A 12,536-nucleotide genomic window follows, 5' to 3' on the forward strand; every position below is an offset into this window, starting at 1 on the left:
TTTTTTTCTTTTCCCTTATTCCCTTTCCCCTACCCTTCCCAATTTCCCTACACCTTTAGCCCTTTTCTTCCTGTTTCACATGGTCAATTATCCCATTAGGATCTTATGTACTATTATAGTTTTTCACACCAGAGAAACTATTCAGTATTTACACATGTGTGACTTATTTCACTTAGGAATATATTCTCAATATATATCAATTTTCCTATGAATGAATCTAATTTCTCTTTCCAAAAGAATTAAAAGAATCATACCGCAGTGATATATGCACACCTATGTTTATAGCAGCACAGTTTGTAGTAACTAAAACTTGGAGACAGCCCATTTTCCCATCAGTTGGAAACTGGATAAAGGAGATGTGGTTTTTCTATAAAATGGAGTACTACTCAGCCATAAAGAATGAGAAATTAGATTCATCATTTCTTTTTTTAAAAGTCACAGAATGAATCATACATTATCATATTTTATTGTCAGTACATTCAAGAGGCACTTACTTCACTTTGTAAAACCATGTTGTACTCCCATGTTTGATGCTTCCCTTTCAACTATATTGAAATAATCGGGGAGGAGAAACAGAAAAGGATGTCCCCAGGAATCCTGTTGCACCTTTTATAATTTGAGATCTCAGAAGAGCAGAACACACCGAATGCTGAAACAAAGTTTTGATAATAAAATAACAGAATAGCCTGGGGAACCACTATTTCAGGAAACACTTAAACACCGTATCACCAACTCTACCTTCATCCTAATTCATCTGTATTTTAATATTATCATCTGAGCAGGGTATGAATCAGAATCCAACAGTGACCATAAGAGGAAGGCTTCAGGTTTAAGCACAATTCCCTCTGGCTGCATGAACACAAAAACAAACAAACATTCCACTGAAGATTTTTATGAGGAGAATCTTGCTTAAATTAAAGTGATAAAGAAAAAAACCATGTTTTCCCCCAGTTCTTTTCCTTTTGCCATGTGTTCACTGCCTACTGGATGCCTTCCTCTACACTTCATTATCTTTCTAAAATTATGACCGGGGTTTTGGATCTTTGTCCTGATTTAAATGGGCTGACATGCTAGGTCAAATGTAACAAAGAATAACAGGGTAAATTTTAAACATATAAATATGAAAGCAACTGCTAAGCAATTTAAGAATGCCAATAAAGTGGATGCAAGAACTTGGCATCAGATGAGAAGATCAAAGTACTCATTACAGTTGTGTTTATTTATTTATTTGTTTGTTTGTTTTTGGTACCAGGGATCAAAATCAGGATCTTGTGCTTGCAAGGCAGGTGGCAGAATGACTGAGCTAAATCCCTGGCCCCAGTGTTTATTTTTTAAATGCTGCTTGTTCTTTAGAGTATCTCCAGAACTTATATTACTTGCAAGCAATGTACCATCACTTTTATATGCTTTGAAAGAACATATAAATAGAGTAACATTTATTGTGTGGATGATCTCTCTCTGGAAGTTCTCTAGCAGAAGTAATCTGACCATCTTTCAGAAATGATGTACAAAGAATTTGTTCCATTTTTCCCAAGATTTTTTGATTTCAGAAATGTCAAGTCATTTTTTATAATTTTTCCAACAACAAAAATAATAATTGACCAATATGAATTACAACTCTTAGTGTTATGCCAAATTCTTGAATATCTCTCCAAAATAGGTCGAATGGTCCTTTTTTAAAGAGTGACTTACAAGTATGAACATTTGTTATATTCCTGATTATGGTCATTAAAAATATGGTGAAGCATCTAAAAGATATCAGAGGTACAACTATGTATTTCTGACAAACACATTGGGAAGTGTGGAAACAAACACATTGGGAGCATTTTTTCTATGTTTCTATCAAACCAAATGATCATCAAACAAAAACTCATGTTTTTCCAGCATGGTACATTTCAAAGGCTTTGTGGATTTGGCTAAAAGGCAGCTGATGAGTTATTATTGGATCTATATTAATCTTAATTTGCAGGTAATCAGTCACTATTTGAGGAATGCAACCTCTGGTTTTATAATCTGCAAAACAAAAAAGCTATGTGAGAAATATCAAACTGATCAAAAGTTTTGAAAAAAATTAAGCAAGTCGTGGAGAACAGCATAGAATTCTCTGAGAATTTGTCATTGAACACGAAAGACAATTTATTTGTGTCTCAGAAGCTACTGAGTGCTGTGGCTACTATAAATAATTCTTTGGGAGGGACCAAAATAGTTGAGTAGTACGTGGCTGCAAAATACTTCCTCTCTGAGACCCAGAATCTAGGCAATGGAACTTAACACTTAACAAGAGAAGAAAAAAAAAAAAGTAGATCTCCAGGAATTGGAAGACAATTTGCAGAAAAGTTACAAACTACAGAGAAGGTGGAGACATGGAGCAGAAACACAGAGAAAAAAAATGAAACTGGAAGCTCACCTTGGCTCCCAAAAAAGGAAGCTGTGTCCACAGAAGCAAGGTAAGCCCTGAGTGTCAGGAGCTCAAGGGAGAAACAATGGACCAGGCCAGCAGCATTAGCTCCAAGAAAAGCCTTTAGCAAGGGAGGGCAGGGACAAGGGGAAAAAATGAGAACCAAGACCTGTCATGTAAAGGTACAAGATCCCAGTAATGAATGTACTGTATACCTAAAATGTACCAATAAGCTAAATGGAAGCGGGGAGAAAAGCCTTTGGCTATTATAAACTGCAAAAACAGCATGCCATTTTAAACAAAAATGATTCCTTCCATACTGCAGGCTACTGTTGGAGAAAGAATTCAGTACAGTGTCCACCATATTGCTAGAGGATGTTTAATCAGGCACCATTTCTGGAAGGGGTTGATTATTTAAGGCTGAGCCACAGAAAAACTACAAAACAACTTCACTTCAGGATTCCCAGAGTTATTCTCCAACTCACAGTGACTGGGTGAGAGTTAACCACAGGAAACAGTCACAAACATGGAGTGGGATAGACACAGACCCCACAAAAACTTTAAGCTAAGGCTTGGAAGGGCATAGCACAATCCCTCACCCGCCCCTCATGGTGAGAAGCCCGCTTGGCATGTGACTTTCAGAAGTGGCTGGATCTGAAAGTACTGGCATTAAATACAACTATCTGCTTGGCTCTTGGCCTGCTGCCCACACTGAGCACAGATCTGAGGGTCTGACTGTGCTCCCCACGTATCGAAATAAGCAAGAATATGCTTCAGTTTGGATGGTTACCATGGCCTCAGATGAACAGACAGAGGGGTCTCCTTTTCTATGGTTATGGGTAGTACATTATTGATCCTTATGGTATACCAGTATCCAATTTGTCTTTGATGCTACTGTTGTTGCTGGTTTAGGTTCTGTTGTCAGGGTGGCACACTTGTTGCTATTAATATGCTTGTTTTGTGTGCACATATTTGGATTGCCTTTGTGTCATTAAAAATACCACAGTCTATTCCCGAAGAGCTGGGTGAGGAATCAATTACACTGCATCTCCCTCTTGAAAATTAGTGGAGATGGTCAGATCTTAGGACAGAGAAAGAGGCCTATTGTTAGCCATGCCTGGAGGGCATCACCAAAATTCAGATGTGAGCTAAAGGGATTTTCTCACTAGCAACACAGTCTTTTCACTATAGTCAATGTACAAGCTTTATCATACTTGCACATGCACACACACACACACACACAGCACAAACATAAGAACATGGAAAGACAAGTCAAAAATCCCTCCCAAAACTATAAACTCTACCAAATCTAATCCTTGAAGCATCAAGAAGGAGGAAGTAAAAATTCACAGGCCTGAATTAATTAAAATGATTAAAGAGGACATTAATAACTAATTGATGGCATGACTGGTAAACTCGAAGAAGATAAAGTAGACAATGAACTTAATATCAGCAATGTAGCAGATTTCAAAATCAACACACAAAAATCATGGTGTTCCTGGTCACCAGTAATGAATTCACTGAGAAAAAAAATAAGAAAACAATAACATTCAAACCCAGCATCAAGAAAAATTAATTACTTAGAAATTAACATAACAGAGGACATGAATGACCTCTACAACAAAAACTACAGTACTTTGAAAAAGGAGATTGAAGCGGACATCAGGAAATGAAATTATCCCCTCTTCCTGGATAGGCAGACCAGTATTGTCAAAATGGCCACATTGTTATATATATGTATTGCAATCATTATCAAAATACCAATAGCATGTTTCACAGGACTGCAGAAAGTAATTCTAATTCATTTAGATGAAGAAAAGCAAAAGCAATTCTGGGTAACAAGAGCAAAGAGGAGGCATTGCAATCCTCATCTTCAAGCTATACTACAAAGCAACAGTGATTAAAAATAATATGGTATTTTTCCCCATTCCCCTCCCCTTCCTTCAACTCCACCACCTCTCCCTATTTACTAACACTTTGTTTTCATTTTTTCCTTTTCCTTCTTTCCTTTCCCCACCCCTCTCACTTCCCCTGCAAGGGAATGGGGAGAAAATAAGAACCAAGATATATCATGTAAAGGTACAAATTTCCAATGATGAATGTTGTCATATTGTATACCGAAAATGAATCAATAAATTTAATGAATTAAAAAAAGAACGACATGGTATTGGAACAAAAACAGACATGCGGGTCAATGGAACAGAATAAAGGATGCAGAAACAACTCCAGGCACATTCAGCCATTTAAGCTTTGACAAAGAGGCCACAATCATATGCTAGAGGGAAGATATGGAAACATACATGATCACTAATGGTGCTGGGAAAATTGGCTATCCACATGCAGACAATTGAATTTAGATTATGTTTCTCACCACATACTAAATTAAAACTAAAATGTTTCAAAGAACTAAATGTCAAAACAGAAACACTTAGGGTGAAAGGAGGGCAGGGAAAAGGGGAAAAAATGAGAACCAAGACGTGTCATATAAAGGTACAAGAGCCCAATAATGAATGTAACTGTACTGTATACCTAAAATGTACCAATAAACTCAGTGAGGAAAAAATCAAAATATGTAGAAAGAAGTTGGCCATTCAAACTACTCAACTGATTTCTTTGAGATCAACTTCCAGTGGCCAGCAGTATTCAAAAATATAGAGAATAAAGCTTGGACAGCATTAAAAAAAAAACAGACACACTTAATCTATTGGAAGATAAACAAGGTAAAGCTCTTGAAGATATAGTTGTAGCAAAGTTTCTCTACGAAACCCTAACTGCTCAAGAAATAATACCAAGGATCAACAAGTGGATCCTATAATATTAAAATCTTCTGCACAGAAAAGGAAAAAACCAACACAGTGAAGAGACAACCTACAGAAGGGGAAAAGGTTTTTGACAGCTACTCCTATGACAGAGGATTAATATCTCAAATATATGAACTAAAAAAAAAACTTGATTAACCCAACTAAAAGAGCCAAACATTCAAAAATAGGCAATTTAAACAAATAGACAATTCTCAGAAGAAGTACTAATGGCCAGTAAATATGTGAAAAAATGTTCAGTGTCTCTAGCCTTACAAGAACACTGAGATTCTACCTTACTCTAGAAAGAATGGTTATCATCAAATAAGTAACAATGAATTCTAGCAAAGCTATGGCGAAAAAAGGAATCCTTCCACATTGTTTGTGGGAATGTAAGCTAGTACAACCACTATGGAAATTAGAATGGATATTCCTCAAAAAGCTAAAAGTAGAAAACCTACTTGACTAAGCTATTTCCTTCTTCACATTTTGCCAAAAGAATTGAAAATATTGTACTACAGTATCATATGCATACTCATGTTTATAACAACACAAATAATAATAGCTAAATATTCAAGTAGCCTATATTCTATCTACACATGAATGGATAAAGACTACGTGGTGTTATACACAATAGAATAGTACTCAACCATAAGAAGAATGAATTTGAGTCATCTGTGGAAAAATGAATAGACCTCGAGACCATAGTGAAATAAATCAGACAAAAAGCTTCTATATCAGCTAGTTTCCCTTATCCAAAACATAAATAATTAAAGAGTCAAATAAAAGGAAGTAGGGAGACAGATCTTTTGTGAATTAGAGGGGACCAAGAGATGGAGGGAGGTGCTCTAGAGGTTAGAGAGCAGAAGGGGATGAAAAAAAGAATTAAGATGTGTTACACACATATACCAACTCTCTAAGAGGAATGTATTCATTGTGTGCTCAAAACCCGTACCAAAAATAATAAAATGTTTTTTAAAAGTAAAATTTCAACATTTAATAAAAAAACACTTTTATCAAGAACAACTTTGGAGGAAAATTGGATTAACATTCAGGTTACTGAGTTGACAAAATGACCCTTTAACCAAGTCAACTCACCTTCTCAGCTTACCATTGCACAACCATTTCTTCCTTTTTCTATTCATAGATAAGGAAGTGGCAAGGGAACTTACCACCACATGAATGGATAAACACTGGAGTGTTAGTTCACTAAAAAAGCGCTCTTCTGCCAAATCACCAGTGTAATGCATACAACTATGTAAAAGTCTTTACTAATAAAATATAACAAACTGAATCCACTGGTGTAGAACCAAAGTTGAATGAATGATGCCAATCTCTGGGAGCACTGCAAATCCACTTTTACATGAGAAAAATACATTTGAACTACCAAACACCATTTGCACAATGTCCCATCTCCATAGAGAAGGAATCTTAGTATAACTTTATCATATTTCTGTTTCTCCAAAGGAAAGAGCTTTGTCTTCCATGTTTCTGCCAGGTTGAAAAATATTTCATGAAAGCAATTCACTGGGTCTTCTGTTCACCTACTTACCTCCTAAACATATTCCCTCAGTGCTTTTCCAGAAGCAAACATCGTTGCATGAAGGGAAATCTGAGAGTGTAGTGGAGCCAGTCCAATAACCAGACAGACACCATAGCTTGGATGGCAGCTGTTCCAAGCAGCAATCTAAAAATTACAATAATGATCATAAGCATATCCCCATATATAGATACAAACTATCCCCATATATAGATAGAAACATACATAGATAGGGTGAAGTCCCTAGATTTTGAAACATTGTATGAAATGCTACTTCACCTTAGGCTTCTCATCAGACTCTGCAATTTGTGTTACTTAGGCAAGTGACTTAACCTCCCTTTTGCTTAGGTTTTTATAAAAAATGCTACCTACTCTTTGCTAAGTGTGTTAAATTCTTTATCATTTTAAAAATACTTAGAATACTCTCTGGCACATGGTAGCATATTAAATAAAATTACCCACTGCCTCAAGACAACACTTCCCATTGATTGCAAGAACTTTTCATTTGCCATGCTTATCTTTCCAATTCATTTCTATTAACATAAAAGGAGCAGATACATGTGGATGAAACTTTGTTTAAAACATTCAACTTTCTAGGAATTTACAGCATTTAATATCTATTTTGCCGTCTTCTCTGGTTCATCTCCGTTTTTTCTTTTCCCTTTCCTCCATTCTACCTGTTCACCTCCACCTTATCACCTACTTCCCTCTCATTGACTTTTGTTAGTTTTTGACCAGGTACATTAGGCACACACTTACACGTACTGACCGTCTACATTCTTCTCTTTAAACCATGGGACCTAAAAGAATGGTCCCAGGGGCCAGGGATTTGGCTCAGTGGTTCTGCCCCCTGCCTTGCCAGTGGAAGGGCCTGAGCTCGATACCTGGCACAAAAAACAAACAAACAAAAAAAGTCCCTATTCCACTCATTCTTGTATCCCTAGAACTTAACACATTGATACATAGGAGTTTGACAAATATTTTTCAAATGAGTGAATCATTCTGTTGGAGAACACAAATAAAAGTGAACCCTACAATGTTCACATCCATGAATAAAACACGTAGATCTAATGAAAGAGGTAAGAAGAGAGAAAAAGGAATATTGGCATCATGTCTTTTTTGCATATTCAAACTTTGTATACCATAATAACATATCCCTAAGTATATATTGCCTTTATTTTCAAAATGAACGCTTTAGAGTAAATTTACATTCTACTTTTTATTTCCAGGCGAGTCTCTGCTTATGTGTATGAGGCTATTTGATTGGTACACATTCTGACAGCAGCACCCCTCACTGTGCTCCCAGACCACGGACCACGGTACCAGTGTTTCCGATAACTTCAAAGGCAAAGTCCACACCACCACCTGTCATTTCCTTCACCACCTCCTGGACAGGTTTCTTGAGGTTCCGTGGGTTGAGACAGTCAGTGACTCCTAGTGCTCTTGCCGGGGGAAACTTCTTCTCATTGATGTCAACCCCGATGATCCTAGAAGCACGAGAGTCTTTGCAGCCCATGACAACAGCTAAGCCGACTCCTCCAAGTCCAAAATCCACGCAGGTGGAACCTGGGGTGACCTGAAAGTTCATGCACCTTGCTTGAGTTAGGATTCAAAGATAGGCATGTGCATAATTAAGAAAACAAACAAGCAAGCAAAACCAACCACTGAACCATTACACACATATTCACAAGTTGAACAATTTGGACAGCTTTGGCCTGCTTTATATGGGTTTTTTTCCCTCAGAACAATTGCTATTATAAATGCTAACAGGAGAGTACCTTCCTCACCTTGGTGGAATTCACGGCAGCCCCGTAGCCTGTGGGAACTCCACAGCTTAGGAGACGAACTTTATCCAAAGGAGCAGCCGCATCAATTTTTGTCACTGCGATCTCAGGTACAATGGTGTATTCAGCGAACGTGCTCGTGCGGAAAGAATGATAAATGGTTTCTCCTCTGCAGGTAAATCTGCTGGTTCCATCCAGCATCACCCCAGAACTGGGCAAGATACTGAATCACAATGATGTAGGCACAGGTACCGGTTCAGGCACAGATGCATGGAATTGTAAAGAGAGAAGTGAAGACTGTCAGCTGCAGAAATGCTTGTACAACGCAGCCATTTAGTAAAAGCAAGGGTTAAAACTACTAACTCTTGTTTCTGACAGAAGTTTCCTTCCAGGTGCAAACAGGCACGGCATTCTCTACACTGTGGAATAATGAGTGTGAAAACTGTATCTCCTATACAAAAAAAAGCGAAACAATAATAGTTCAAAAATATTAATGTCATAAAGTGCAATAGTGTGTTTACAAAAATCTCCGAAGCTTTTGCAAGCTTGCTGCGGACAGCTGATGGCACCCATAGTTATTTTGAATTAGAAGCCATTTTACCTGAATTCTCTCAATATTCTTTTGGACAAATGGTAAGAATTTGGGAATATTCCCTGCTGGATTGGTAGTTGTAAGCCTGCTATTCCCTAATCCAAAAATAGAATAATAAAATCAATGATGAACCTGGGAGATAAACTGTCTAGTTTAACCCTTTTGCTGTCCATTTGAAAGATTTAGTCTTACACTGGTCATCACCTGCAGAGTTCTGTGCATTGAGTCCCTCTGCCCTACTACGGCACACTGGCACACAGTAGGGATTGAACTCCAGCCCTTGTGCTTGTGAAACAGTTAGCGGAATCACCGAGCCAAATCCTGGCCCTCAAACATGGTTTCTTAAGTTTCTGAGTTTTGTTATGCCTTAGAGAATAATGGGAATTTCTCTCTCTCTCTCTCTCTCTCTCTCTCTCTCTCTCTCTCTCTCTCTCTCCCTCTCCCTTGCCAATAGAGTAGCAGGTTGGATTGGGTCAGGTAAGAAAATTACTTACTGTGGACTTCTGAAGAACTGGTTACTGGCCTGGAATACTGTCTATATCAGTTCTTAGAAAAGTTTATCACACAGAACAACTCCTTCATATGACATTAAAAATTATTTTAAGTTTAGATAAAGTGTGTTTTACCTGCACTGATCCTAAAGATTTCCAAAGATACTGGGTCCCAGATTCACGAATTCTACTGTCTCTGCTTTTCCTTTAAAGGCTCATTATCATTTTGCATAAAACTCCCACTGAAAGTTTTCTAGCTAAAGAGGAGTTAGACATCTATGCAATTCCCTTATGTATTTGGAGATGCAGACCAGGCCTTTTTACTTCATCCCTCCCACTGTGCCTAATGTTAGATGCATGGTAGGCATTTCATAATTATGTTCTGATGAATGGACTGATTGTGGCTTCACAAATGAAGTGATTGTGGCTTCACACACTTTCTTATATCTCTTCATGTAGTGGGCACCAAGCTATGGGGTTTCCATATCTCCTTAATCTACATGGCTGCTCTTATTCACTGTGATCATTTCAGGCATGCTAAAATTACCAGTGTCAATGTCCTCTTTCGTCTGAGGGAGGGAAACAATGTAACTGCTTTCTTATCAGTTCTCTGAAATGTCATTGCCATTCTAGAAACTAAAATTCAAGCTGTACGGTTTAGTTCAGTAGAACATTAACTCATTTGTCAAATGTTCAGTGTGTTCCAACCTTGGGACAGGCACTGTGCTAACCATTCTGGGGACAAAAGTTGGTATATATATATATGAGATGGCAATGATGTGACCCTTGGAGTCACTGGATGGATTTGACATCATGATACCTCATTAGAAGAATCTAGAGGCAAACCCATGATATGTGATTAGTTAGAATAACATAGAACAAATCGATTTACTTGCTGGTAAGTATATCAATGTCTGTAAAGGAGGAGCTCTTCCATTTGCTGTTATGGGAAAATTCCTTTTTTTTTCCTCCCTTCCCTACCTGGTTTCACAGAGCGTACTTCTTCACCAACACTCCACAATCCCAGCTCCTTCATGGCCTGGAATTAAAGGAAAGTTTGCTGGAATGTCTCCTTTGAGGATGTAATCATCAGAGCCACAGATCCCCGAGGATATCATCTGCATAGGAATTAAATGATCAAGGCTTAATTGGCTTGAGGTTTTTCTCTTTTTTTAAATCTGAGACTAAATATTGATTTTTTACACAAATTGTCTCACTTCATCTCTATAACATCACTCAAGGGAACACAGGGCAGATCTTCTAACCCTCAAATTAGAGATGAGTGAAGGGAGGCCGAAAGACATGGAGTAACTTACCCAAAGTCACACGGGTCATGTTCAGACCAGGTATGGTGATAACCTTAGTCTTTTCATATCAAATGTAAATACCATGTTGTGTGGAGTTCTGAAATAAGGTTATTCTCATACAATAAAGGGCTGTTTGGGGAAAAGCATCAATAGCACCACCATTAAGAAATACAGACTTTTAGTTCTAATATCATGAGGCATTTGTCTAATGCTTTGAGTAAGTTGATTTTCAGAAATTTAAACTTGTACATTGAAAATATTCTTTAAATTAATATTGTAAAACAAGTTTCAGTAGGTTAACTATCACAAAATTTAATTATCATTGGTAAGTTTGAAAACTCAGTTAATATCCAGTTTTGTTGACTGTGATAGGCCACCCAATTACATTGCATCATAAAAAATGAAAGGTTTCATGTTCCATAGCCTATATACAACTGCTCTGCCTGGAAAAGCATAATCATTAGTTTTCCATATCTGTAGGCTAAGGCACAGAATTTTATAGCTAGAATACTGGAATGGCTATGGTATGATTGTAGCAAATGGGTAAAAACATGCTTAATAGCAAATATGTATGATTTTGGTTCTCACTGTATTAAAATGGCTTCAAGATGCTATCAAAACCTAGAAGTGTTCTTTTAAATATTTAGTAAGCTAAAACATCTGCAAATCTATTGGTTTTGTTCTCTTCCTCAAAAAAGAGCTGTCCATAGGATAAGTTAGGAGAGTGACTTTCTGCCCCAATCAGCAACTCCAGTCCTAGACCTTGATTTGACTGAGGCTTTGGGGTGAAACTGCTCAGGTTCTTGGGGATTCAACCTCCACATTGATGGGCTATTCTGCATTTTTTTTCCTCCTAGTGTCTTCTGAATTCCCTTCACTCTTTCTTGTTTTTATTCTTGTAACAACCCTCCTACATCTTCTCTTCCTTTGAACTAAAATATATAGCTTTTTGTTTTTGTCATGTCCCTTGAATTATGTTGAATTTCCTGGAATTTCTTTAAAGTATAGATGTATGTAGATTTCATGTTTTTGTTTTAATATTTAGATCTTTGATCCATTTTATTTTAGCTTAGGGTATGGTGAGAGACATGGGTCTAGTTTTAGTCTTCAGGATGTTGAAAGCAAGTTTTTCCAGCACTGTTGAATAAAGAGGCTGTGTTTCTTCCAGGGAATATGTTTGGCCCCTGTGTCAAAGATAAGGTGGGTGAATGTGTATTTGTGCTGCTGAAGCAAGAACAAAGTGGTTGAATGTGTTTGGGGTTATTTCTGCATCTTCTAGTCTGTTCCATTGATGCACAGGTCTGGTTTTGTTTTGTTTTGGTTTTGGTTTTCTGTTTTTGCCAGTACCATGTTGTTTTTATCACAGAAACTCTGCAATATAATTTAAAGTCAGGGATTGTGATGCTTCTTGTCTTACCTTTATTGCTCAGGATCATTTTTGCTATTTGAGGTCTCTTGATTTCAAATGAATTTTAGGAATGATTTCTCTAGCTCTGTGAGGTATGCTAATGGTATTTTGACTGAGATTGCATAAAATCTGTATAACAATTTTGGGAGTATGGCCATTTTCTTTTCTCTTCTTTTTCTTCTTTTTTTTTTTTTTTTTTTTTTTTTTTTTTTTTTTTT

General features: G+C 37.2%; 1 protein-coding gene across 1 annotated transcript in view; it reads right to left on the reverse strand.

The window, feature by feature from the left end:
• Positions 1 to 1,720: 1,720 nt before the first annotated feature.
• Positions 1,721 to 12,536, reverse strand: part of LOC104870953 (alcohol dehydrogenase 1-like) — a 27,637-nt gene continuing 16,821 nt past the window's right edge. The window contains 8 exon segments of the mRNA XM_019209385.1: positions 1,721 to 2,013; positions 6,749 to 6,766; positions 6,769 to 6,883; positions 8,052 to 8,312; positions 8,524 to 8,743; positions 8,884 to 8,971; positions 10,585 to 10,616; positions 10,618 to 10,721. Coding sequence (XP_019064930.1) covers positions 1,871 to 2,013; positions 6,749 to 6,766; positions 6,769 to 6,883; positions 8,052 to 8,312; positions 8,524 to 8,743; positions 8,884 to 8,971; positions 10,585 to 10,616; positions 10,618 to 10,721 — 981 coding nt within the window. The 3' untranslated portion in view covers positions 1,721 to 1,870.

The sequence above is a fragment of the Fukomys damarensis genome, unplaced genomic scaffold (assembly GCF_012274545.1).
Source record: "Fukomys damarensis isolate Sample0158 unplaced genomic scaffold, DMR_v1.0_HiC HiC_scaffold_25, whole genome shotgun sequence".
Classification (NCBI taxonomy): domain Eukaryota; kingdom Metazoa; phylum Chordata; class Mammalia; order Rodentia; family Bathyergidae; genus Fukomys; species Fukomys damarensis.